The sequence below is a fragment of the Triturus cristatus genome, chromosome 3_1 (assembly GCF_964204655.1).
Source record: "Triturus cristatus chromosome 3_1, aTriCri1.1, whole genome shotgun sequence".
Taxonomy (NCBI): domain Eukaryota; kingdom Metazoa; phylum Chordata; class Amphibia; order Caudata; family Salamandridae; genus Triturus; species Triturus cristatus.
The window spans coordinates 993,025,610-993,053,289 of record NC_140583.1 but is presented as its reverse complement, the minus strand read 5'-3'; the positions used below and the strand labels follow the sequence as shown (position 1 = coordinate 993,053,289).

Sequence of the window (27,680 nt, the reverse complement as noted above, 5' to 3'; positions counted from 1 at the left end):
GCCCCTCCATTCTATGCTGTTCCATTGTATGACACTCTCCTTCGCTCTATGAAAGTCTACCACATTTCATGGCACTCTACTCCTCTCTATAACCGTATACTCCAATACACAAAACTCTATTCCAATGTACAACACTTTGCTATACGACACAGCACTCCACTCTGCTGTACGAGACCCCACTCCAATTTATAACAGTTTAATATCTATGCTACGCCATTACACTCCACTCCATGCCACTCTACTCTACTCTACAACACACCAATATGCTCTATTGTACCTTACTCCACAGTACGTTGCACCATTCCACTCAACTCTACTCCTCTGTACAAGACTTTACCTCACTTTACGCAACTATACAAAAATCCACTCTACGCAGCTCTACTGTTCCACACACTACTGTACCGTATGCAACTCCACTCTACAACACCCTATTAAACTGTAAGTCACTCACCCACACTTTATTCCTGTCTATACCCTTTCACTCCACTGTACTATACTGTATGCCACTCTACAACACAGTACTCCACTCTACTCAACAATACTCTAGTCCACTTTATGCAACTTTGTATGCCACTGAACCCACTGTACTCCATTCTACTCTGACAAAGTACTCCAATCTACTCCACTGTACGCCACTCCTGTCTACGCCACTCAATACCATTGTACTATAAATTTGTATGCCAATCCACTGTACCACATTCTACAACACTGCACTCCACTCTACAAAAATCAACTAGACCGTATGCCACTTTACTGTAGTGTGCATCACTTTTCTATATTGGACAACACCCCACTACACTCTACTGTGCAACACAGTACTCCAGTTTATGACACTTTACTCAACTGTATGGTCTCCACGCCACTATAGTCTATGGCCTAACACTTCACTCTACTCTACTCTACTCTACAATATCCCACTCCAGGCTACTCTACTATACTCCACATCACAACAGTTTATCTCCCTCTACGCCACTGTACTATACTCCGGTCCAGGCGGCTCCAATGTCTGACACTCTACTCCACTGCATGCAACTTCAATCTACAACACTGTACTACACTCTATGCCAAGGTATGACTCACTTTGCAGTCCACTCTATTCCCATCTACTCTAAGCCATTGAACTACACTGTATAACACTCGACAACATGCCACTCATCTTCTCTCTACGAAATACCACTCCACTCTACAACACTCTCCTCCACTGTAGTCTGCCACACTACACTTGACGATACTTCACTCTATGACACTCTACTTCACCCTACTCCACTCTAAAACACTTTATGACAGTCTACGACACACTACTCTACTGCTCGAGACGCCATTCCACTGTACAACTCGCTGCTCCAGTCTACAATACTTGACTCCACTATATGAGACACTATGCCACCATACTATATAACACTTTACTACACTGTAAAATACACTACTACTATCTACTCTACTCAATTCCAATCTACAATGCTCCAGTCTATCACAATAGACTTTACAACACTCTCCTCTCCTGTACTGTATGACACTCCACATAACAACCTTCCACTTGAGACATTGGACTTTACGGGTTGAAACACATTTTTATTTAAATAATTCTAAAAAAACATTGATATTCAATGAAAAATCCACAGGTTAAAGCTTAATTATATTTAGGAAAACTTATTTTCCCTATATAAACCAAGCTTAAACCACACAAACTTTAAAAGTTCTGAAGTGATAGTTATAACTTTCATTTACAATTTATCCACCACCTACAAATTATTAGAAGTATAGACTCTTTTCAGCTTGCTACCCAAACAACCATAACTATAACTGGTCAATCTACCATGCACTGTGTTGTGACAAAAAATGCCATTTGAGAAGTTTTAAGTGTTGGAATGTAATGAATGGCGATGATAGACAACTCGACTTGAAAGTCTTTGCTTCAGACATTCAATATCTCAAACACTGGTTGCACATCATCCAGACCTGGATATCTAGTGTCTAACTGAAGTTCAACACAACCAAGATAGAATTCCTGTTTTTTGCCAAGAACAATAAACAAGATACAGTACAAACTGGCTCAATGGCATGACCTTGATGGCTTTGAACACCAACTTTCACCGAATTCCAAGTCACTAGGATTCACCTTGGACACCAACCTCACCCTCAAGGTACACATTGCCCAAAAAAAAAGCATACTCTAGTAACAGCATACTTTTTTTAAGAAAGTCAAACCATTTCTTCCAGAAAGAGACTTCAGTACTGCTGTTCAAACCCCTGTACTCTTGCATCTGGACGGTGGTAATGCCTTACTGCATGGCCAGCCACACTTCACACAGGAACCTCTTAGAGGCAGCACGTTTCATTCGAGGTCTGCAGAAATATCATCACATCACCCACATCCTGATGGAACTTCACTGCCTCCCCTTGCTAGTCCACAAAATCTTCAAAACGAGCTGCACATTTACAAACCTATCACAATCAGCACCAACCCGTGTATTGCAGACAAGCTCACCTCTTACTCATTGTCTTTGACCATATGCAGCGCTCGGCTACCTTTTGGCTAGGTTGCGTTATAGAAATCCTATATACATGCATACATGAAATGGCTTTCCTGAATAAATTCTTTTATTCAAATAGTTTCTCTGAAATGGACTGGAATGAAATGACAGGATACTGTAGCACACTGCTCTGACAGTTCTTATTCTTTATACGATTGATTGTACACCGCCGTATTAAATCTTTCATATTTTGTGTATCAGGCATGATTTGTTATCTATAATGGGCCATAACCTACACACTTTCACAGAGCTATATTACTACATAAGTAAAGAAATGTAGAGAAGATACAGAAGTTTCTGTTTACCATCTGAAGGGTGACGGTCAGTTTTTGGAAGCTTTGGAGACTGCGAGGTGTTGCAGAGTGGGGAGTCTTGGTAGTATCGCTTGCTACCCCGACCAGGTAAATGCTGACTGCCTTCCAATGAATTGCATCTATCTGGGAAAAAAGCACAATAATTATTCAGGCAGAATGGAGAAATTTATGTAAGAGGAAACTTTGCAAGATTAAAAAAATCACGATGTTTAAATCAAGGACATTTTATAAATGCTTTTTATTACCCACACCCCCTCCCCAATTCATTTTTTAAATTATTCTATACTACCTTGAGCCTTGTGCAGTATTGTATCTCTGAAGTGCCAGGCCCAGGCCTACTCTTTACTATCCAATGTGGAGTGTCAATGCATGGTCCTCTACCACGAAGAGGAAGACAGAAAACTGAAAAGTATAATTTCATAGTTTTTTTAAAAAAAACAAAAGTAATAAGCATAGAGAAAGTGGAAACCTTTTGCAGTCTCTGTGTACTGTTGCATCCACAGGTTTCTCTTATGTTTCAAAACTGCCATCAGCTCTCCTGCTGGGTTAAGGTAGTTAAGCAATGCATGAGAAGCTGTCCAGGTCTATATACATTACTACCAAAAAATTGAGAATCTCAGACTTAATTTATATACTGTCCACATTAGTGCTCATCCTGGGTTTTGTCTCTATTATCACAGACGTAGTATTTCATTCAATGACAAGAAGAGGAACAAAGAAAACAGACGTTACTAATCGTTTCGACATCTTCTACAGGCTGTTGAGGTGCCTCTTTTGACTAACAAATCAGACGTCCAGCAGGCCGAGGTACAGATATTATTTTGCCTAGAACACAGAAAGTTAACAGGGGCTCTGGAGCATGTTTGGCCCAACCATACCCAAGCCCTTCTTCAACACCAGAAAATAAACATAATGGCACCATTTCTCAAGATGGTTGCAGGGCTTAACCAAAATATCTCATCTCTGGCTCCAAAATATCAGAAAGCTATCTAGAGTAATTGTGGGTTGGGGGAATAGGGAGTAGGAGAAGGGGTCTCTGTGAAAAAGGGAGCTCCCCAATCTATTGGCAAGTGGGTTCCTGTTATTGCTCAAAAGCCTCTAACAGCCTCATTCCCAGAAGATGACTTTTGCCCTCACAATAGGGATTTGCCAATTCAACAATTTCACATTTTTGGAGAATTTCTAAATTCACAATACCATTGTTAGGGAAGGGTTATGGGAAGTAATGGGTGGGTCTGCGAGAAGCTGGCCTGGTATATGATGTTCACTTATGTAAGTAGGCACCTTGCACCAGTCCAGACAACCCTTATGGTGATTTAAGAGGTCTTAGACAACCTTAGAAAGTGGTAGCTGAGGAGAGCAGCCTTCAGGCTTAGTCCAGAAGGAGCGTAAAGCAGCTTGTTTCACCAGAATGCAATCTTATAGAATAGATTAAGTGAAAAAGAACCACACAAAGTATTTATACAAATATGTATTTATTATATAATACTCTCTAACACTTAGAAATAGCACAAAATACACAGTGGACCCCAGGGGGTGACCAAACCATATACTAGGAAAGTGGTCTGAGAACCACGTCTTGGATCAAGACAGGGTCAAGAGGACGTAGAAGTGCTCTGGACCCAAGGAACCACCCAAGGTGAGTAGATAGGGACCCCACGGAGAGCGTGTGCAGTGAGGGAACACGACTGTGTGCTCCGTACAACTCTACGTGTAAGTCGCGGTTGGATTTTTAAAGATTAAGGACCCTTCCCAGTGGAACCTGAAGAAACTCCGTGGAAGAAAGAAGGTTGGAGAGCCACCCCACCCATGGATACCCTAGTACCCACATTACCTACACCAGGGAAGCCAGGTGCATACGTGTGAAGTGGTGTCGGAAACTGCTGTTGAACCCAATGGGGGACTTCAGGAAAGTACCGCTGCTGAAGAGGGAGAAAGTGTCCGGTGGAATCCGAAGGTGGATTCAAGATGAGTGGTACCTGCAAGCGGAGGGGACAGAGTCTATGTCACTCATGAGTGACCAGGAGACTTGGAAGACGAATGACCCTCCGATGTCGGGTGTTGCAGGATGGGTGACGATGATATAGACTGCAGCTGTGAGGATCAGGCGATGCTGAGGAGGACCAGTAACCGTGCACGAGCTGTCCCACGAAGGATGTCGAGTGCTGAGGGGTCGGTGTCTGGCGGGGGCACCAACAAGCCATGGCAAATGCAACCAATGCAGGAAGTAAAGAAGGAGCAACGTCGGGACCAGCAAGGTCCAGGGGACTTACCACCTGCAGAGGAGTCCGAGCCGGCCCTTAGCAATCAGGGGAGCCCAAAGGAAACAATGGTGACCCTCACGTGGACCTACAGGCTGGAGGCATTGGAGTCGAGAGAGGACCTCAAGCAGCTCACCAAAAGATGCAGGCCAAGATGCACAAGATGCGGGGTGGCTGAAGATTCTGGTCACTGGAGGTGCTCGAGGTTGGGGCTACTTGGAGCCCGAAGATCTTCTTGGAAAGAAGTCAACAAGCCTTTGCAAATGCAAGTTGACGCGGTACACAGAGGTTCGGTTATTGTAACCCCCACGATGGATACTGGCCTCAAACTTGATAAGAGGGCAGGGCAGACATCGGGAGCTGTTTAAAACCACTTCCTGTGTTGCATAGCCTTTGCAGTCCGGAGGAGCTTAGGATCAGCAGACCAGTCGACTTAGTTGCGGTGCCTGCGAATGCAGGGGAGTTACTCCTTCACTCCGAGGGAGATTTCTTCAAGTGGCTTTGATGCTTTAGAAGCTTTGGAAGGTTCCTGTATGGTGCACAGGCACAGACGATGCAGCAGACTGGAAGGGAGACGAAGTCAGGCCCAAACGAAGTCCAGAGTGCCCAGACGGTAGAAGAAGAAGTTGTGTCTGATCTGAATCTTATCCCATGACGAATCTAGGGACCTACACCCAGGTAAGCCCTTAAGTACCCAAAGGAAAGGGTTGGGAAGATTCAGGAGACCCTCACAGGGGAGGGTCTGGACAAGGGGATGTTACTCCCATTACTCCCATGTCCTTCGTCCAGTTTTGACCAGAGAGGGAGCCAAAGGCTCCAAGGACTGGTTTGAACTGGACTATGCACAGGGACACCAAATGTGTCTCATCATGCAGACTGAGTGGCACTGGCAAGCGCACCCACCCCACCCCAATACACTAAATCCTGTCTAGGAGATGGTCACAGAATGCCTATTGTTCTGCCTTCTCCTGCTCGATCTTGGCTCAGCAGCAGGAGGGCAGAATCGTGTCTCTGGTCAGCAGCAGCCATTTTGTGCTGTCTGGGTCAAGAAGGCTGGTGCCGGTAACACAGAGCCTAACACAGGACTCTTCCAGTGCTTGGAATCATACCTCCCACACCGTTTATGGTGTAGGGGTGTGATTCCAACATGTTTGATACCAAACATGATAGGATTTGTTGCAACCGTTTTCGAGATGGTCATCGCGTAATAAAGCGGTGCCTCTTTATATAGTATATGGATGCTTCACTGACAACCCGGGAGAATGATTCCGTAGGCTGCAGGGGTGTCCTGCTCATGCAGGGGCACCCTCTCACTTAGAACCAAGCACCCTGCCTTCAGGATTGCAAAGTCCTGCTAGAAGGGTGACATATAGGTTTTAAGTGCAGTGACCGTAGATATAGGAAACCTATATCTTTAGTAAGTGGTGCATGCACCATCTTACACAGGCTGCAATGGCAGGCCTGTAGTTCCATTTTGAATGGTCTCTCATGGGTGGCATAAAACATGCTTCAGCCCATAGGAGACCTCTGGGGTACCTATGCCCTGGGTACATGGGTATCATATACTAAGGACTTAGAATGGTACCCAGTATCCAATCTGGGGTGAACCTAAGTACTGAACTTAACAATTTAGGGAGAAAGCAGATCGACTGGGGTCCTGATTAGCAGGATCCCAGTCAGACTAGTCAAATACAGCTTAGCACCAGGCAAAAAGTGAGGGTAACCATAGAAGCAGATCCTACTTTCCTACAGGGTCTACCAGCAAACGTTGATCAATTCCCACAAACTGGGTATACACACCCTGGAAATGCAGACGGATTTAAGGTCTGGGTTTTTAGGTATATGCATAACCAGCCTAAGAATGAGGAGAGAACACCCATAGCACTGATGGCAGTGTAGCGGAATGGTTTTCTTCACAGGTAAATATTTTTTTCTACATGGAGCCACAAAGTGGACCGTCAAAATGCATATTTATGTCAATTCACGCATTTGAAATTCTACACCAGTCACACATGCAGACATACATAACCTTTTATGTAGTCAAGGAATTCTAGGGCTGTCAAAGATTACTTTAACCACTATCAAACTCTTTGAGAATTCTTAAAATATCAGGCATTCACAACAGACATATCAGTAATTCTACAAGGTAAATTTTTTACTTTTAATTTAAACGTGTATGAATTAGATCACAAGATCTCTTCCGGGCTGTGAGCTTTGGTCTTTGCGTTCAGTATTGTTATAGGAAAAGCAACTGCTACCATTCTCACACACTTGTATATGGCAGAAATGTACCCAGAACGGGAATCTATGCATAATGAAAAGGTACTTCAGATGAGGTGTCAAGCCCTCTCACTTTTTGAAATCTCAAAATTAAGTCCATACAAGTGTTAATAGGTAAGCGCGGATGTTGAGTTTCTTTGTCATCAACTTAGTCAAGGACATCACATGAGTTAGGGAGACCAGACCCTCAGTCGTAAATTCAAATATAGACCAGAACCTACGCAAAGATTCAGCCCTGGAGAAATTTATCACTAAGCCCTTCATATAAATATATATTTTTGCTATGTTAATAAAATCTGATATTTTTTTTATAAACAGCCTATTCAAATTGAAAAAAGACTTTACTCCAAAACTAGTTGGTAGAAGTTACAATCCTTACCTCATTAGGTCGAGCCTAGTGCAGCGCGCATGTGCTGCTCTAGAGAGGATCTTTAGAAATCGGTCAGCTCTTTTCAAGCACTCTGCTGGCATCCACCTTGAGGGAGCGAGCAGCAGCGCGCAGGGGCCATCTGTTTCTAATTAGCATGGCCGCGCTTGTTTACACATGCTGGCTTATTTTATACATTACATACTGGACATACATGCTGTTTACATTTATCATTACAACGCTGCATATAGCTGGGAAGTCGTTTTAATGTGATAGCAGTGATCCTTATGCAATGGGTTTAAAAGGAAAATTTGATTGAGGGGAGTAACACTAACCGCAGCTGACTCTTCAGGAATTGGGGCACAGAGATATCTTATATATTTGCCTGTTCCCTGCTGACATAATTAAAGAGGAGCCAACTGTATGCAAATGCATTGGATACTACTCACATTGAGCCAGCTGCTTGCTTTCATTAAATTTCTTATATTATACCGTGGCTCATTAAGATAAAAGCAACTGTTGCGTCCTCCGCAGCAGAACGTACGAATAAGGTGAAACATCTGCCTAATTTTGTTATTTTCAGGCAGACCCACAGCTATCCATTCATGATCGAGTTTCAGCCTGTCATGCTCTTTTTTGGCCAATTCACTGACTGCATAGGCCATTGATCCAATTTCTAACCATGTGTACATCTAATGTTTACGGGATAGTGACGCGCTTTCACTGTTATAGTTGCCCCGCCTACAAGTGGTGTGATGTTGCCACCCTCCTAGCGGATGATGAGCAGACGCCGGGGATCGAACCCGATTCCCCAGCTCCCAAGTCGGCAGCTCAAGCCGGCAGACCCGAGGAGCATGGGTGCAATGGGAGAAGTCTTGCTTTGATCTAAAAGAAACTTTTTTCATGGATGGTCCATGACACCAACGCAACATTTCCATGCCAAATGTTTATAATAGACTCTTCCCCATGACCCACGTTAAATTAATTAAAGGGGAAAACGGTATTTGAAACAATCTGCTTAAGGGCAGGGATATCTTAAGGATTTTAGGGGTGGTCCTGGGCAAAACATATTCTGGGGCCAATCACATCTATCCCTTTCTTCCCCACCTGGGTTTCCTACCTCACACATGATTGCCAGCGCCTACGAAGGCCTGCACATAACTCTATTCAGGTAATAGTTAACCCTGAAGATAAACGCTGTGGAACAACTATGCAAGCAACACCCGATGGACCGGGAACTGGATTGCTTGAAGTGGTAGGTTTGCCCAAACAGGAGCGTCACCCTAGTGCCTCATACTGCCTTCTCCTGTTGTATACGCAACAGGACTCATCATTACATTGCCCTTAGGTCAGTGCGCTTGGATATCCAAGGCGTCCGAATATCACCCGTGCCAGCACAAACTAAGCTCCGCGCGCGGGTATGCTCACCCATCCCTGTCCGCGGCCTCTGCTGCATGCCGACATAAAACGCACGGGGGAAGAAATAAAAAATGTTGAGAGCACATTCCTACTTCCTGGTCAATGCTTAACTCTTAGTGCTTCCTGACCGAAGCCTCTTCAAGGCAGCTTTTGCTGACCTATCCTCCTGCCTACTCCTTAGTCACAACATAGGCTCTAATTCCAGCTTGCTTGTACTGGTTCAAACCAGGGTCTGTCTAGCCAATCGTTCTTGCTTTGACCCCACGGCCCAGCTGTTACTTCCGCTCTCCCAGCTAGACCCCCGCCCTAGTTACTAAAGCTTGTGCTCGTAACAGCGCCGGCCCGGCACATTGAGGTACAAGGCTGCTTTAGTAGTTAAACGATTCCCTAGCTCATTTGGTTCTATTAGCCCTGTGTTAACTTTAACTCTGTAACAGTTCACTGCTTTGAAGTAACAATTCTATGTCACGCTAAGTTGCCCCAAAGGTATTGAAGCACCATTTATTTAACACCACGATACGTTGGACTTATTTTTTGGGTGGGCAGAGGGCCAAAGGGGGGGGGGGGGGAGGGGAAAGGGACAGAGCTCAAACCTGTGGCTTTCGGGCTCAACACCCGATATCAACCGTGAGCGATTAACTTCCTGAGCCATCCGGCTGGTACGTCGCGTAGTAACAGTTTAAACAAGCATTCGCATAGTCAATAGGTCTCGCTTTTGGGACCTTGTAAGTATTTAGTTATGCAGCACAATATCCTTGGTGCAACATCAACTGTTGCATGGCTAAACACTTATAAGGTCCCAAAGGCGAGACCTATTGGCTATGTCAATGCTTGTTTTTAAGAGAGTCAGTAAAGAAAATGAGGGGACGGAGCCAGATAGAAACAGTTCTGCAAAGCTGCAAAAAACACAGCCTCCCTTAGTTATTTTTGTAGTTGAAAAAGCACTGCAAAAGATAGTTAATTGACTCCAAAAGCCTGCCCGGACTATAGATAAAATATTATAAATTCAAATATACTTCAACAAAATAACAAAGGAATCAAAGACAGTTTGCTGAATCCAATAATTTGAGAGTTTCGAAAACCAATACAAGACTGATAGCAAAACATATGATCGGGAAGAGTACACCCTCTTTTATCAACTAGAAGTTTTAAATATCGTAGAACTCTATGGGTTTTCTGTAACTACAAATAAATCTACTACATGTCTACTCCCCTGATTGACAGAAACCTGCAGAGATGAAGACAAGAACTGGAACAGCTGGATTAGATGCAAAAGTGGAATGTCCTCAGCCTGGGTGGCAATCTTTTGCTCCAAAATGCAAAGAATGACCGATGGAATATCATTAGCCTTTTCCATACGGCAATTATACAGCTCCAAATAGAAAGCCAATATTAATGGTGAGAGCGGGCATTCCTGCTTCATACTGCAAATGACCTCTAACAGTGGGGAGCATGTCCCCCATACAGATGACCATACCAGTGGGCTTTTGCAGTGCCCAGCTGAATCATCTTGGCCCCAGCACTATCACTTAGCAATATCAAATATGGTAACTTTAAAATTAATATGGCATGTAGTATCCCTAGAAGGAATGAAACAGTGTTGGACTGGTGAACCCAATGGCTGAACAATATTAGCTCTACAGCTAGCCAAAACCTTAGTGTAAATTGTAGTGTCCACATTAATTAATGATAGCGGACTCTAGGAGCCACAGACTGTATGGTTGTTCTATGTCTTGCGGAAGACAGAAGTATTATTTATTTCCATGATGGAGGAACTGTGATCTTCTGACAAACGTTTCTGTATCATTGCCGGAAATATGGAGCTGTTACCATGGAACATATCTTATAAAGTTAACAAAGTATAAAATCTATCCCTGATGGTTTATCGAAAGGTAAGTTGTAAACTACTGTGGTTACTTCTTCCATTGTAATGGAGGACACTAGAATAGCTATATCATGTGTGTATTGGGGATGGAGGCTGCTCAATTAACTTCCAAATACTCTTAATCTAAATGGACATTCCAGTTATTGCATAGTATAGTTCAGAGGAACATTCACAAAAGATATCCATGATGGCAGAGGATTGTTGTACCTTGACTCTGTTTCTCTCATAGATACCCTACGTAACCAACATGGTTTGCTGCTCTTTTACTTTAAGAGTCAGTAACTTTCCCTTAGTCTCGCTAAATTCAAAGAGCTGTAACCAGTGTTGGTAACATTTCTTAATGACTTTGCCCCTGATTTGCTCATGATTAGATAGCAAATAGCTACCAGTTGCTTATATGCCATGACCTCCTCTTCAGAAGTAGGTTGGAAACAAAGGAGTTATCCATGCTTACAGTCCAGCTTAAGCAGTTGATTATGCAATCTGCTACTCTATTGACAGCCAAATGTATTTCTTCTTAATGTAAAATGCAGCATAGTTCCTTTCATTGCAGTTTTCAAAACTTCTCACACTATGTTAATTGTGAAGGGTAGAGAATTGATATTGATATACTATTAAATAATTGTGTTCATCTTTTGTCTATATGCAGGATGTGATAGTAGAGACTGATTAACCATCCAGCTCTTATGCTTGTCTGTAACGAGGACCCTAAGTTAAAGTTGTAATTAGACAGTACCTTTGGGTGAATCGGTTTTGTAATGCCTGATGTATGTATTACTGATTTAGTGCAGAAAAAAGTCAATGTAGGATTAGTGTTTATGTGGGCTAGAGTAAAATGTATATCTAGCTTCTTTACTCATTATTGTAGATCAGCAATCATATAAAGCTAGGGATTTAATAACAAGGTTGATAGCAGCCTGGACTTTACTAATGTGAGCACTAACCTGTTTACTGTAGTTACCAGTCAGGAGGTTTAATGGGGCATAAACATCCCCACCTATAATAACTGAACTGTGCCATCCTGATAAAAATAGCGGTAGGTGCACACAGAAGGGGCATATATGAATAGACCATACACTAAACATATTGTTAATTGCCTTTTCCTTCTGTAGGAGCCTTACCACAACCCAGTCACCCTTATTGTCCACCTTACTGCGTAGGCATTTCAATGCACCCCTTCCTTACAAAGTATGCAGCACCTTGCTTGGAGACAGTCTATGCATTAGGAGCACTTGATGTCTCAAAACAGAACAGCTTTGTTCTGGTATACATGTCTCTTGTAGACAAATGGATTTTAATTGAACAAGCTCCTCTTAAATACACAAAACAAGAGGCAAGAGGAATATATATTTAGTGTAGACAGATGATCGTAAGTCTTGAGTGTTGATGTAGAATTTTTCGGTACTATATATTTGCAAACAAGCACAGCCAACGCGTTTCACCTTACAAAAGTCTTCATCAGGGCCAATAATCAGAACTACTGTCAACGCAAGAAAAACTCCAGGTACACCGTAATCTGTGTCGGCATTCTAAAATGTACATGCAATTCAAAATTCGTTTTGGGTCGAAAGATATTGGTTTCCTTTCTCATTCAGGGATCGTTACGTGTATCTCCTGATCTGACCATGAGCGGCGTGCATCCAAATACATCACTCAAGACACATTCCAGTGGCTCTTGGTTCCACACATCTTCTAAGAGGTGGAGTTCGTAACATGATCCTTTGAGAAAGTAATCACACGAGAAGCAGCTATAAACACCTCTTGGACTGCCAGACTCTATGGGAGATAGGACGTGACTCGTGACGCTGTACACGGTGGTAACAGAGTGACAAGGATCCTGGATCTAGAGGCATCTACAGCTGCGTCTTGTCAGATTACTGCCCTGGGCTCCCTTCTTCAGCCAATCACGTCACACAGTGCCTGGGATAGGGTCCCGCAGGCCCAGGGAGGACTTCTGTGCTTGTCCGGGATGAAAAGCTCTGACTGGGCGCGGGGTCAGAGCCCCAGAGAGCCAGGAGGTGGAAGATACCAGCCTTGGGCTCTGTTCCCTTGCCCGCCGTGTCTCAGAGAGCAGCCGACAGGGACCCACAGGCCTAGGGAGGCCCCCCGCTTGCCTTGGTTCAGAAGCTCGGACAGGTTCCCGAAACAGAGCCCCAGTGGACCCAGAGGTAGAAGCCCCAGGCCCTGGGCTCCTTTCTTCAGTCCGCCGTGTTGCAAAGTATCCGGGACAGAGACTGGTAGGCCCAGGGGGGTCTCCTATCCTTGTCTGGGTTCAGAAGCTCTTACCGGGCTCCAGGATAGAGCCGCGGCAGGCCCTGGGTTGGAAGCCCCCAACCCTCGGCTCCCTTTTCCAGCTGGATGTTCAATGTGCACAGGATGAGGTCCCGAAGGATCAGGGAGGTTGCCCCTGCTTGCCCAGGTTCAGAAGCTCTGTCCGAGCCCTGGGGTAGAAGACTCTACCCTGGGCTTCGTTTCCTTGCCTGTCGTGTTTCGGAGTGCCGCTGACAGGGGGCCTGCAGGCCCGCGGAAGCCTCCCCTGCTTGTTCGGGATAAGAAGCTCTGACCGAGCCTCTGGAAAGAGCTCAGGCAGGCCCTGAGGTGGAAGACCCCGTCCCTGGGCTCCCTTCTCCAGCCTGCTGTGTCGCAAAGTGCACGTGACATGATCCCGAAGGACCGGGGAGGTCGCCCCTGTTTGTTTGGGTTCTAAACCTCTGACCGGGCTATGGGCCAGAGCTTTGCGAGGGCCCCCCATGGCCGCTTTTCATGATAATGAGCTTGGGCTCCGAGGACCCGGGTCTTAGAGTCCTTGTTCCCTCCAATGGTGAGCAGAATCCTTTTTCAGAAGTCATGGTGCAACCAGATGGCCGTTCTTCTGATCCTGGGCATCTGGTTGCTCTGAACTCCGGACATCTGGATGCATCTGGTTGAGCGCCATGTATTCCTATAGGGTGGCCAGAGGCCAGGGAAGTCCCAATGAGGGCTTGTTTAACTCCTTGATACTGGCCAGGGCTCCAGGATGTCGGGGTAGTTTTCTCTGGTGGCCCCTCTGTCACTCCCTGTTCATGGATTACAAGAAAAGGGGGTAGCCGTGCTCTGGATTAGTAGGGACAGTGTACTTGGGACCCTCTTGTGGCCTGCAGGTTCTCACCCAGGTGCTGCCTAGGCCTGCGGCGGCCTTCCAACCCAGCTCCTGGTCTTCTTGAGGCAGTGATACTTTCACAGCGTTCTCACTCGATTCACGGGGTCAAGTTGGATCAGATGCAGTCCTCACTTTCTGCTCACAGATCACGGGGTCCTTGCCAGTCCGCACAGCACAATTACTACCAGCAGCCCCTCCTGGCATACGGGGTTGCGGTGCAACTGCCACACAAAGCTTCGGCCTTCACCGCAAAGAAGCCCTTACCACGGCGGCCCCACTTGGCATTCGGGGTTGCCGCTACGGTGTGGCACAGGCTTCAGACCTTCTCTGCAAGGCAGTCTTTTTCCATGGTGGCCCCTCTTAGCACATAGGGTCGCCACAATGGTGCCACACAGGATTCTGCCTTTACCACATGACAATCTTTACACGGCTATCTGCACGGAGGCCCTCTCCTGGCGTACGGGGGTCACCTACTCAAGCCTGCACATGGGCAACAGCCCAATCAGTGCAGCAGCTGTCTCCTCTCATCTCGCACTGGGAGTTTATTCGTTAGGGCTCCCAAACTTGATCTTGCTCCTGCCAACTCTCTCCGCTTCCTCATACGACACACTGGTCTTTGCAAGCAGGCAGGTGCTGATACTCCAGAGCAGGTAGTCTTGGTTTCCCTGGGTGATGTCCACTCAGACAGTAAGGAGAATAGCAGGTCTTGGCCCCAAGTCCTAGTCACAGGCAGAAGTCTTGCAGAGCTTCCTCTCCTTACGCCCGTCTGACTGCTTGGCAGATGACAATTTTTGGGGTCTCAACCTCCCCTTCTTATAGTCCATTTCCAACCATCAAATGTGATTTAGAGTCTGGGTCTTTAAAGTTGTATGTTAATGTTCTGCATATTTTGAAGTACATACTTCTCTCCCTCTTCCTCTTGAAAAGCAATCTCTCACAGCAGGAAAGACTCTGAAGCTGATAGTCCCACAACACAGGCCATGGGAGTGGCTGGAGTTAACCCCTGGATTTCAGTCACAGTGATATGTGAATCAAAAGCTTAATCTCGAGTTCCCAGCCCCACTCTTTATAATTCCCTTATCAGCCCCATCTCCTTCCTGATATGTGTACAGGCCCCTTCCTTGCGATCTCTCACTGAATCAAAGAACACCATTTGAAGCATACAGGGGGAGCCTTGCTCTCCCTCCTCCAGTGTATGCCACCCAGCTCACAGGAATGTAGAAATACACTGATCTATCTGGGGAGATTCCTCTACCTCCTCATGCCTTCACCAGGCAGGTCGGGCCCCCCAAAATGGAACCCACAGTCCTCCATCTAATGTACCATTCAGGCACACTTGCACTCAGTATATTTACATAGTACACACACTTTACCAGCACTGTATTGTGCTACCACATTACCACAGGCACATATACATTCAGAACTCACATACACTCTGTACGCACTGCTCAGTACTGTAGCACCTCTGTGTTGCCACCTGCAGGCACACATGCAGCCAGCACACACGTTCAGCATGCACGTGCTGCACAACACTATACTCGTCATCGGTTGTACTCCTCGCAGGTACACATACACCTCGTACATGCACTCACCAGGCGCGCACTGCCTAGCACTGCATCTCACATGTACTGTACTCCTCAGAGGTAAAGATACACCTAGTACATGCATGCACTGCTGCCACCACTATGAGGATAGCACTTTACGCGCCCCTCCCGGTCCAACAAGACAGCAATCCATGAGACAGGCCTATGTCATGGCACACATGCATGCCCCGTGTTTGCCTATGGCAGCAAAGATCAGCATTAGGGATCCAGATATCAGTACAGTAGGCCATCCAGGGCAGAGGTTCACAACCATTACTATGCAGAGGACTTTCCGCCCCAACAACACCATAAAAAAGGTGGTGAAAATTTACAGCTTATGGCTTGGACTCTGGATGTATAGCAGTACAGCAAGGCAGCAGCAGTAATAACCAACCCAAAATGTCCTTGCCCGCTAGAGCTACAAGCATTCTTAACATGTATACCAAACCTAGTGGACCCAGCTCCTACCTGGTAGGTACCTGTCATGCTCGTATTCAAAGGACTGATGCATGTGGCTCTGTAGAAAAGGCTGGTTCCCAAATAGGTTATCACTTCGCAGATTGTGGCAGAGCTTCTCTAGGAATCGCAGGACGTAGCTTATGCTGTTAACCGCTGGAAGGGTTTGTGTGTGCTGTTCCCGGTCAAAGGTAGCTGCAAGGGAAACAAAAGGAAGGATTGATTTTAACCTATAATATTAGAAGGATAGCTCACCAGACCTTTCCCATGAGAGTTTGGAAACTATGTAGCACATATAACTGTGACTAACTACAAGTGCTGTGAAAGAAACACTAGGGAAAAACACTGTTAAATTAGGCATTACAGATAAATTCAATATAATTCAATATAATCATACTTCACTTATGTAATGTTTCATATATATATTATGGCACTTTCTTGTGCACCGTCATGTCGCCATAGAACATCACTAGAGTATTAAGTAAATTCTCAAACGTTTTCTCAGTGGTACATAATTGCACCTGAATCTGAGGCCCTGTGCATTCTCCATTTTCCTTTTCATGCTATTCAATAATGGTTAAAGACTTATGCAGGATATATTTTTTAAATGTGACATTAGTTTTGATTAATCACCTAACGTTTTTCTAAATAGGTGCATTCATCATCAAACTCATTTAGCTAGTTCTGTGAGGCAGCGAGTTCCTTCAAAAGTTTACTTAATCGCCAACAGAAGAGAGGGCTATAGTTCTCCCCACTCTTCCAGTGAGTTAAAGAGATGGACTGGACTATCTCCGATGGGCATCCCAGCAGAATCACCTCTGGGTATAGTGAAAGCTCCTTCCCAGTTAAATCTGTATGACTGCATATACTCCTGACCAATTGCCAATCAGCTTCTGACAGCCCCACACAATATGCATTATAGTTTCAGCTCCTCGGACTTAGGCAGATTGATTCGAATGCATGCTGTAATTCGAAATTTCTCTAGTTCTGATATCAAAGCTTTGAGGTACTGTTTTAATGCCATTGTTGCCTCCAAAAGATCATCTGCAAATCTTGTGAGCTTGAAGACATTATGCCCCAATACAATCCCTTAAGGGTTTCCTTAATCTTCTCTACCTGGGGTTCGATGGTGAGAGCAAAACGTAGGGGAAGGAGACATCCCAGTTGGGTGCAGTCCTCTATGCTTATTTCTTCAGCTAACCGTACATTCACTCCACCATCAACTTTGGTCTTTGGTAACTAGCTAAGTCCCATCTTATAAATCATGCCCCAAATCCAAAGTTCTCCAAGGTATCCGCCAGTAAATCCCACCAAACCCGATTGAATGCTTTTGCAGTATCTAAAGAAGGGCCCACCTTATGCCTAGCTATGTCAATTAGGTGTAGGTCTTTTTGTGTTATCTCAGTACTTCACCCCTTATAAATGTGCTGTGATCCGCATGTATTAGGGATGACATCACCCAGCTAGTCTGCTGCTTAATATTTAGTAAATATCTTGTTATCAAAGTAAAGTAGGGATACAGATCAATAGGATGAACATCAAATGGGCTCAATCATTACTTGGGTATAGGACCACCAATATTGTACTTCTTCAATAGAAGGAGTTATACACTGACATTTACTAAATGCATTACGCAACTCTGTTAGAAAGGTAATAGCTGTGAGGCAGGCATGAAACCTTCTGGCGCTGGGTTTTTAGCGAGTTTAAGCCATCCTATTGCTAACAATATATTCTCTTTGGTAATCAGGCCTCAGGTGGTACACACCCAACGAGAATTCCACACAAATATATGTTTTTTATCCTTGATACATTTTTGAGATCGTCATATTTCCCCTGGAAGATTAAATTCAGTTCTATTCAGCTGCAACAGAGATGCCTGGAGTTGCTCGTAGTCTTTACCCTGCTCATGCTCATCCATGTTCTCCTCTGAAGTATGCAGCCTGTCAGCAAGTTCAGATACATCCTTTCTAACATCTTTCTGGTCTTGTTTCAAATCAGTCTTAGCTGAGATAATGTTGTCTTTAAACTTCTTAAAAACTTGCAGTAGGAAACCTTTGGTGATGGCAAAACCTGAGCACACAATGGAGCCTTTCTGGTCCCTGGATTTCCCATTAACCATCGCTTAAGTGGGGGCTAAAGGGAGTTCATCTATCCAGCCGCCTTCTTTCGCACATCTTGCTGGATCAAGACTTTTATATTTTAGTGCTTCATACCCCTTCACCTGTTATGCTGTTGTAGAGAGGCTACAATCTCCCAGTAATCCCAAGATGAACTGGGTCCCACAACAGTGATTTAAGTAGGTTAGTCAGTGAAGCAAAGTTTTTCTAGGGGACTCCAGCATTCAAGTATATCCCACACTCAAGGTTCAGCAGCAGGGTGTATGTAGCAATGAGGGCTGTGTCTTATAAGTCAGGCAAAAGAAGCATTCCCTGTGTCTACTGTAGGTAGGGGGACCCACTTTCCTGTCCTGACCTTACATGATTTAGACCAATGAAGTTTCTCAGAATGGCTTACCTCTGTGTTAGGAAGGGCTGGGTCCCCACTCTCTTGCTGAGTGACTGCTTGGTAGTCGCTGTTTGTCGGAAATGATGGTGTCACCATACCCGACGCAGTGGACTCTCCCTCTGGATGGCACTCTTTGTCAGTGGGCCAGCTGCAGTCATTTTAAACTATTTGCTAGGCCATCATACTCATCCCAAGGTTGTTGTTCTGTCCTTCTATCGACCAATCTGTCTCAAGGGCACTCAGGAGTCCAAGGCAGGCAGCTTGTTCTCGTGTTGACTCTTTCACCCTCTAGGTCTGCTATTCTAGCAGGTCTCCACAACTCACATGGGCCTGTGCGGTCCTAAGGCATCATTGGTTTGCTTTGTTACCCAGCACAAGGTGCGCTCCTCTTCCATCAGATCAGGCCACTTACCCTCAGCTTTCATTTCGCACTGTTCTCCTCAGGCACGGCTTCCTCATTGATCCAACATTTTGATGTGCAGCACAGTCTCCCAGCTCTCCCCTATGAGCAACACCAGCCCTTTCAAACTGATCAGTGAGCTGCACTTGATTTCCCAGCCTTCAGCCTCACCTTGCACTGCTCTGTAGGCCTCAGGCACAAAAACCTCCTGGGGTTCTGTGCCATTATGCATACTTATTACCAAGGCCATGCAGGAGCTCGCAGATTATTCAACAGTTGCTGCAGAATATGTATCCAAACCCTTGCTACAACACCTTTTGCCTTTCATTTGAAACACCAGATGTTCTGATCTTTCACATCATGCTAAGAATGTCACTCAACTGGGATTCAGAGGAAAAATGAAACATGTCAGATCAGACTACATTCATAATGAAGGCTAAGAAATCAAAATTATAACTCAGTGGAGCAAACGAAGGATGTAGTTAATAGCTCACAACTTCCCATTATTGGCAGCCTACAAAACTTGCTTTTGCATGCTCATCACTTGAGATGTAGTAGCACAGTCAATGAACTCTTTATGTTTGTATCTTCTACTCAAAACAAAACCATTATCATCAAATGCAAGCTCATAACGAAATGTTGTAGGTCATAAAATGCTTCTGCTAAATCTACACTCTTTTTAAACATAAAACAATGAAACACCAGCATAACCCTCACAAATTCTTAATCCCTCCAATAACCTATAAACCACATCTGCACAGACGCGCCATCCTTAATTTAAAACCTAATTTACTATTCACCAGCAATGAGCACATTGTCACCTGAGCACTTGTTTCATTATTTACATTTCTAGCCATGCTTTTGGCCAGTCACGATAATTGGTAGCAACTTAGAGAATTAACTAAAAAAAAATATATATAAAAAATGCAGTTGTGCTATTTTACTGAGCGTCATATCCTTGCACAATTATGGCTTACAACCTAATGAAACACTAGGTCACTGTTAGCAAAATGAGAAAAGGGAAGGGGGGCTTTTCACACGTTTCCATCAAAATTTGTGCTGTCAAAGTTGTTACAAAATGTTGCCAGACCTACATGGATAACCACAAAAAAGAGCTTTAGGAAGTAGTACTGGGAGAGAGGCAACAGGCTCCATCCACATGTGGAGGTTCATCTCTACAAGCTTTTGATTGGGCAGAAGGTGGGTGCTTCCACAGGAAAAGAGGGGCTCAATACAGTGGGCCTTAGTTGGTTTAGGTGACTAATCAATTGTCAAGGAAACAGGGCTGATTCGCTCTCTGAGAATAGTTGTATCAGATGCCATAGGTCTTGTTGGAAATTACGATCTTTGGCGTGGTTCCACCCCAGATTTTTGCCATATCTGTTTTTGCTGGCTTTAGAACTCTGTGCACTTTACCATCTAACCAGAGGTAAAGTGCCTGTTCTCCACCTCAGCATGATGAAATTGCCATACCCCTGAATATTGAAATCACCTAGAAGATCCTAGTGTATGGCACAACAGTATATCTAGGGCCTCTAAGTTAATTGTCATAAAAGAACAGCAACACCCATGGTGTGATCCACTAAATGGTAAATTTGACTGCAGGCCTACCACCTGTAGCCGGACAGTGTAGGTTCAAACTACAAATTTGAACTGGCAAAATAACTGCTTTTGACCAGCCTAAACCTTCCTTTTAAATATTAATAAGTCATCTCTAAGTAGACCTTACTGCCCATAAGGCTGGGTGTATGGTAATTAAAAGTAGGACCTGTAAAGGTTTAGTGTTCAACATGCCCCAGCAGAGAAAAGGCCTAAAGGCTTTTTGTGTTGCATAGGAAAGCATTGGAGTACAGTATTAAATTTAACTTGCTAACTTCGGCTAGGAGGCAGATACAAAGTTCAAAGAATGTGGGTAGGAGAAGCCTCTTATCACTCCCCAACTAATGGGGCACAAGTTACCAGGGGTGGCCCTCCTCACCCTACTGCTAGAGGAACAGAACACCTCCCCACACCCAAGGCCTTTGGTTGAGCTCTATGGGCAAGTCCATACCTCATCATAGGGCCTATTAAGCTCCTGGGTGACCGTTGTAGCTCATACTGATGGGATTAGAGACTTTAAGCAAGGAAAAGGTAACTTTAAAAAAGTACCTCTTCCACAACATTTATTACAAATCCTAATTCACCAATGGATTGGGCTTGTAATAAATATTTCACAAAGTCCAAAAACGAACTTAGAAGATTGTTAGAGACTAAGTCTGAAGGTAAGCGTCTGAACTGGCAAACCTGGTTTTGTTTCATCCCACACTCATCACAGTTGGGCTTAATTTGCACCTTTGTACTAGTCAAGTGCAACCAGATAACTGTGGTTGGCGCTTAACACTTATTGGAGCTATTTTCACATTAAAACTTTAAAAATCGATACCTCTAGTTTCCCTTATTGGATTTGTGTCATTTTGGTGTTGTTTTATTTAATAAAATGTATTCCATTGTTCTAATTTTTTTGGGTTTAGATTTTTCTTTTGTTGTGTTCGACTTAATAACTTTTTTGGTACTGCATAAATACGTTAAACATTGCCTCTTAGTTAAGCCTGTCTGCTCTGTGCCTTATCAGAGGGTGGAGCTCTAGGGTAATTTAGTGACTTTACTGGTTCACCCTGACAAGGAAAGAAGGATAGTGAATATTATTTGAGATGGGCACTCACCCCCTCAACTAATACTCCTAATTTCTTACAGGTCCCAAACATAATTTTGCACACATTTGTAATTTTAGAACCTTATACCAGATGGTAACCATGTGGTAAAGCTTTTGCTCAAAAGAGTAGCCCTGAATTGGTAATGGTGAAAGGCTCATGATAAAGGCTACAGGTGTGATTAAACCAGTTGGAAACGCATGTCAGATGCTAGAGGTCTGAGTTGGTTATAATGAAAAGTTACGACAAAGGAAAATAACATGTGCTTTTCACTGTAAATAAATAAGGTAACAGGCATTTAAGAGTTGATTGTTATTACACTATGTTAAAACCTGTAGACACAAAAATTTTAGACGCAACGTTTGTTTGTTGGACTCTCACAGATTACCCTAATACACAAGGGTTTATAAGTTTATTACCCTTACTAACAAACCCTGAAGGTAGAATGTGTGCACTGTCTTAATCCATGTTTGGTCTTTTTAAGAGAGATTGTAAATTTTTGGGCCAACTGTAATTTGAACATAATTGTAATTGTATGTCTGCATGATGGTTGCCTTGTGGGAAAGCTTATGCTCAAAACCCTGCGCATAAGGGAATGTCTGGCAGCTGCCATCACTTAAAAAAAGGTGATCGGTCCCCTGCAAGTCTTTCGCCTCCCCTCCTCTGTCTGCTCTCTCAGTCCTTATGCCAGAGCTATGGGAATGTGGAGGTTGATGGACGCAAATTCAGCTACACTGCAGTTTTTTCTCCTCCTCATGCAGCTCGTGTTCACTGCCCCAGACCTTAGATGTAATTGTTGAGCTGATCCAGTAGACTAAGCAAAACTCGAAGGAGATCTGGACGGCTGCCGATCCAGTCATGAATACTGCCATCTTCTCCTCACTTACGTGCTGTGCCTGCATCATGCCCACACCACCAAGAGAGGAGCCAGCTTGAGAACAGAAAATGTGCACTCCAATGCCATATCAACAGCACCTAAGGATTTTTACAATTACCCAGCTGGCCCTGGGGAAAGATTCATGTGATGAAACTGCAATAGGTTTTCAAAAATCTGTTTAGTGTTTTATCAATAGTTTTTTTACTAAAAGAAAAGGCTGCATTTGTACATTCTGTAAGGTGTTATCCGAGTCCTGCAAATGGGCTGGACTGTCCAGTGCTTATTATTTCAATGTGAATGCCCTGATGGCGAACTAGGTTTACACTACATGAGTGTAACTTTTATATAACTGAGAGAAATCTTAAGTACCGATTCCTGCAAAGGGAAGGGGTGATTAGCTATTACGTAGTTCTGTTCTTTTAACAATAATGCTCTAAGTGGCTCAAAATCAAAAGGGTGCGTAAGTGGGGTAATATATATTATCAATCATAGAAAGAGCTGTTAAGATGCAAATACATGGGAAACAATAGGTGGTACAAAATAATTATGCCCAACCAACTATTCTAGGTAAAATCGCATTGCTCTCCATTGTTTAGTGGCTGATTTACAACACTGATATAAGATTTGTACAACTAGGCAGCGAGTAGGATGCCCTTCCTCAAGACATTTCTGTAAAATGTGAAAATCAAAATTAAAGGGGAAAAAAGTGCCTTTACAGAAGTGTATCTTAAGGCCAACCAGTAACTAGTGGAAACTGAAGAAGGACCAAGTAAAGTGGCTAGAATGCAAATGTAATCGTTTTTATTGAACGGGGCACTATTGATTATGTAGCGAAGATTCTCTGTTGGATGACAGGAAACAGGTATAGCCTACGACCCAATACTGGAAAGACTGAGAATCCTGTTGGTGGGTTCTACATTATAGTGTATTGGCTTTCTAAAATGTAATGCTGTGGATTATATACTCTGATCACAAGGAAAGGGGCATCAATCCAACACAGTCAGACTTGGTATGATCATTTATTTTCCAAATCTTTCCTCTCAGCAGTAGTAAAAATAAGTGGCCAAGTCACATGTGACTTCCCAAAACCCCACAGGATCTGCATCTGGGTAAAATAATCCTAGCATTGAGACCTGTGAACCTCCAGCGTGACTCATGTACAGGATGAAATATTCAGCACTCGGTTAAGTGCATTTTACATTGACACTGTGATTTCAGGTCTGACAGCAGTCATCAAATTCACTTTCAAACATTCTAGCAAAGATGGAGAAAACTGAGAAGTTTATTACATGAACACTCAATTTAAGGCATGCTGTTTCTGTAACTAAGTCTATCAACTGATGTAAAACAAAAGGTTAATGGACAAACATTCTTGCAAGAAATGTATGGAAACTCACAGATGTCAAATGACAATGGCAAGACACAACCAACTTCTGCTTTCTAGACAGGGGATTTACTCAACTAGACATTTTTGGCAGAACAGGATAAAAAAATTCAACATGCTGTATGACTGGCCATAAGAACTCTTCGGCTGCACAAAAACAATCTTACACTCATAGGTTTTTAAATATGTGCTCATTTAAAATTTACCAAACCCCACTTCAGAACTCATGTATCTTGCAAAGCCTCTCCAACTTCTTCCTCAAAATTAAAAACAGATCCTCATCCCCGGTTCAAGAGGAAGACAAACTACACTTTATGGAGATCATAGAAAATGTGCAAACACACCGCTATCCCTTCATAAACAGCAGAAATGTGAAGATAAACAGGTAATACTTTTAAATCTATTCATTTGGAACCAGAAATGGAAAACATCACTTTCAGCACCTCATTTGCAGTACTAGACTGTTTCCTGGAAAACTGGAACATGGGCCACAGAAAACGCACTGCTTCAAACTAGGATGAACCACCACTTGTTCTTTAAATCTAACATCCTAGTTGTACGTTTGTGAGTCAGCATGTCTCTGAATTATTTTGTGGTTTAAAGTATATAACCCTGGACCAAGATACAAATCACCTAAATAGGATAGCAGTTTTTAAAACCGAACCCTGTACAGAAACAAGACCTCAGAAGTATGACCTAATAAATTAGGGTACAATTTATGTTTCAATTTATTAAAAACCACAGAGGGGGTTTGCTAGTGACCAGGCAACATTCTGTTAGCCTGTCTTCATAAATCTGGCAGCCTCCTCATTCTTAAGCTACCGGGACTATTCATTCTGTTGCTATAAATGGCTTCCCTCTGGTTATGTCACTTTAAAAACAGGAAACATCACGTCGAGTTAATGTATTTCATGTTTTGAGAGTTGACAACATAAGCTGTGCCTTACCTGAAATGACCTCTCCACCATGCCCTTGTTTGAGAAAGGAAAACACCGTTTTCTGATGATATGCACAATCGATGCAGGCTTGCACTGCCTGCTGCAGGACAACGGAGGCGCGGGCTGGACCAAAGTGATCTGGCAAATGCTGTAGCCTCTTCTTGTCCAAATGTGGCCCAGTGTTGCCATTCTTGTTCAAGTAAATACAAACTGCAAAGAGCAAACATATATTTAAGGCATCAGGCAAGTATTTCCACGGACTGTACAAAGACTAAAATGAAATGCAGGGATTAAACATCAGCAGAGGCTGTACTATATGCCCTGATAGCCAGGAGCTCTGGGGAGACTGTATACACACCTTAACATGACTTGACTACAGCACCAATAAACCAGAAGCCTTTGAAGAAAATAATGTGCGAGAGGTGTGGCCTAAAGGCTAGAGCGGTCGACCTCGAAGCTGGGGGAACAGGTTTCCAGTCTCGGCAGAGACGCTCAACATCCTGTGATTCTGGGAAAAACCATTTAATTTCCCGGTGTCTAACAAAATGAATGTGTCCTCCTGTAATTAAACTGGTGCTCATGTAAAGCGTTCTGATACCTTCAGGTCGAGTTCGCGCAAGAAAAAAAGATTTTTCCGAAATTAAAGAAAACCAATTTTACATTTTCAGAGTTGGTCGTAATTAATTTGAAAGGACAGGAATAACAGCCACTTCTTCACCTGATGTAAAGTTAGTGAGTCGTATAAATTCAATATACGATTAAAGAGATTGCTTGTAAATCCGGACTGCTATTAAATTTGCGAACAGTTTCTTTTCCTGTATTATAGTCCAAAACATTAGCTGTAATGTTTTTGTTACTTTCGTTTGAAAAAAGCACATTGCATAACTTGATTGCTTTCATGTGCTCCTGAGAGAAGCAACCGAGTTCATCATCGTGAAGTAATTTATTCTAAACATAAAAGATTATAAAAACAATAACATGCAAAAACATACAGTAAAAAAAAAAATACATAACACGTTGCTGCGTCATAATCGAAGAAGAGAAACCAATGCAAACTGAGCTTCATAATGGCCCAGAGGAAAGCTTGAACCTGCAGAACATTACAATGAGTTATCAATAAGCATGATATTGCTAATCGATAATTCATTGGACGCAGGTGCTTCAAAATCGAACATAGATTTTTCTTTGTAGGAACTTGGTTGAATTTGTTAGAACACATGAAAACTAATGTCTGCCTACAAACCTGGACGCCAGGACAGCCCAGAGCATACAATACGGGAGACCTACAGTTTGGAGAGCTAATCATTCCGACACATAGGCACACCCTGAATCTAGTTTACCCAAGCGGCTCAAACCGAGAACACAGACCAATCTAACGATTCATCAACGAGGCATCGGATAATAAAATTGCTCCTGCCCTTTCTGTCTGAAATGAATAAAGAGAGATAAATTAGACTAATCTAACTATTTATTCTTTTTTAGTACAGGTGGAGATTTAAATTCCCTCCTGTCCCCAAGTGAATATGCTTACCAAAGAAGCAACTTGATTTCTAAATCAGACCCAGCCCATGAAAATATTCAGCAACTTTCCCGAAACTACATTTCTCATGAGCCCTCCCCCCCCCCCCCCCCCCCCCGCCAAAAACACCAACAACAACAACTAATCAGAGCTAGAGCTATCCAATCTAAAGACGTACGCCCTCAGGAGAAAGAGCGCCTCTTTCTTCATGGCTCAGCAGATGGTTAAGAGTTTTCGCCTGCGGCTTTTATATTGGACTTGTGATTATATTGGCATACTATTTTGCTGTATATGTTTGGCACTTTGCTAATGGTTCAAGAGTGCGTAGACTTTGCAGTAAAGGTCAAGCTCAGAGTGTGGCAGGGGTCCCAGCGCTGCGCTTCCTCAAAGAACCAAGGGCCATACGTATGAAGCTGTTTTGCGATCGCAAACATTGTGAATCGCAAAAAAACGTATTCCTATGTAGTAAAGTGTTCCGGTGTGCAAAAACGGTAATCGCAAATTTAGCGATTAGCAATTTTGCGAGGCATCGAATCTACGAATAATTTTGCGAACTCGCAATCAGCATCACGTCATTTGCGAAATTCGCTAATAACGTGCTCGCAAATTGAGAATTCGCAAAAGGAGAGGCATGAAAAAAAATCGCAATTACCACCAACTCTGAGCAGGTGGTAACCAGGTGCAACCTATTTAAAGAGGCCCACAATGCCACAGGGGTTTTCCACAATGGCTGGCCTGTATGTGATAGCCAGGAGGCTGTGAATCAGAGCTGCTGCACAGAGAAGGAGACGCCAGGAAAGGATCTTCAGAGCATGCATTACCCTGTTCCAGCGGACTGTGGCGGAGATCCATGTGAACTACAGGCTGGACACAGACAGCATCCTGGACTTAATAGAGGAGCTCAAACCCATTCTGGAACACCTCACATGCAGGACACACACCATTCCCATCCATGTACAGGTCCTGTGCTCACTGCTCTTACTGGCATCAGGGAGTTTTCAGGGGGTGATAGCCACAGCAGGAGGGGTCTCTCAGAGTGCACTGTTGCGCTTCTTCCACGCTTTCCTTGATGCAATGGTACAGAGGCTGCATCACCACATCCAATTCCCCAGCACACACAGGCACTAGA

The 27,680-nt window shown here is 43.8% G+C and overlaps 1 protein-coding gene across 3 annotated transcripts in view; it reads right to left on the bottom strand.

The window, feature by feature from the left end:
- The window catches only part of SCMH1 (Scm polycomb group protein homolog 1), a 369,044-nt gene that overhangs the window by 44,851 nt on the left and 296,513 nt on the right, over positions 1-27,680 (bottom strand). For 2 of the 3 annotated variants that reach the window (XM_085645667.1, XM_085645668.1), the window contains exons 11-13: positions 25,042-25,242; positions 16,251-16,433; positions 2,840-2,971 (exon numbers count right to left, since the gene is read on the bottom strand). In XM_085645667.1, coding sequence (XP_085501793.1) covers positions 2,840-2,971; positions 16,251-16,433; positions 25,042-25,242 — 516 coding nt within the window. The remainder of the gene's footprint in view (positions 1-2,839; positions 2,972-16,250; positions 16,434-25,041; positions 25,243-27,680) is intronic. The other variant, XR_014978950.1, reaches the window with a different exon arrangement.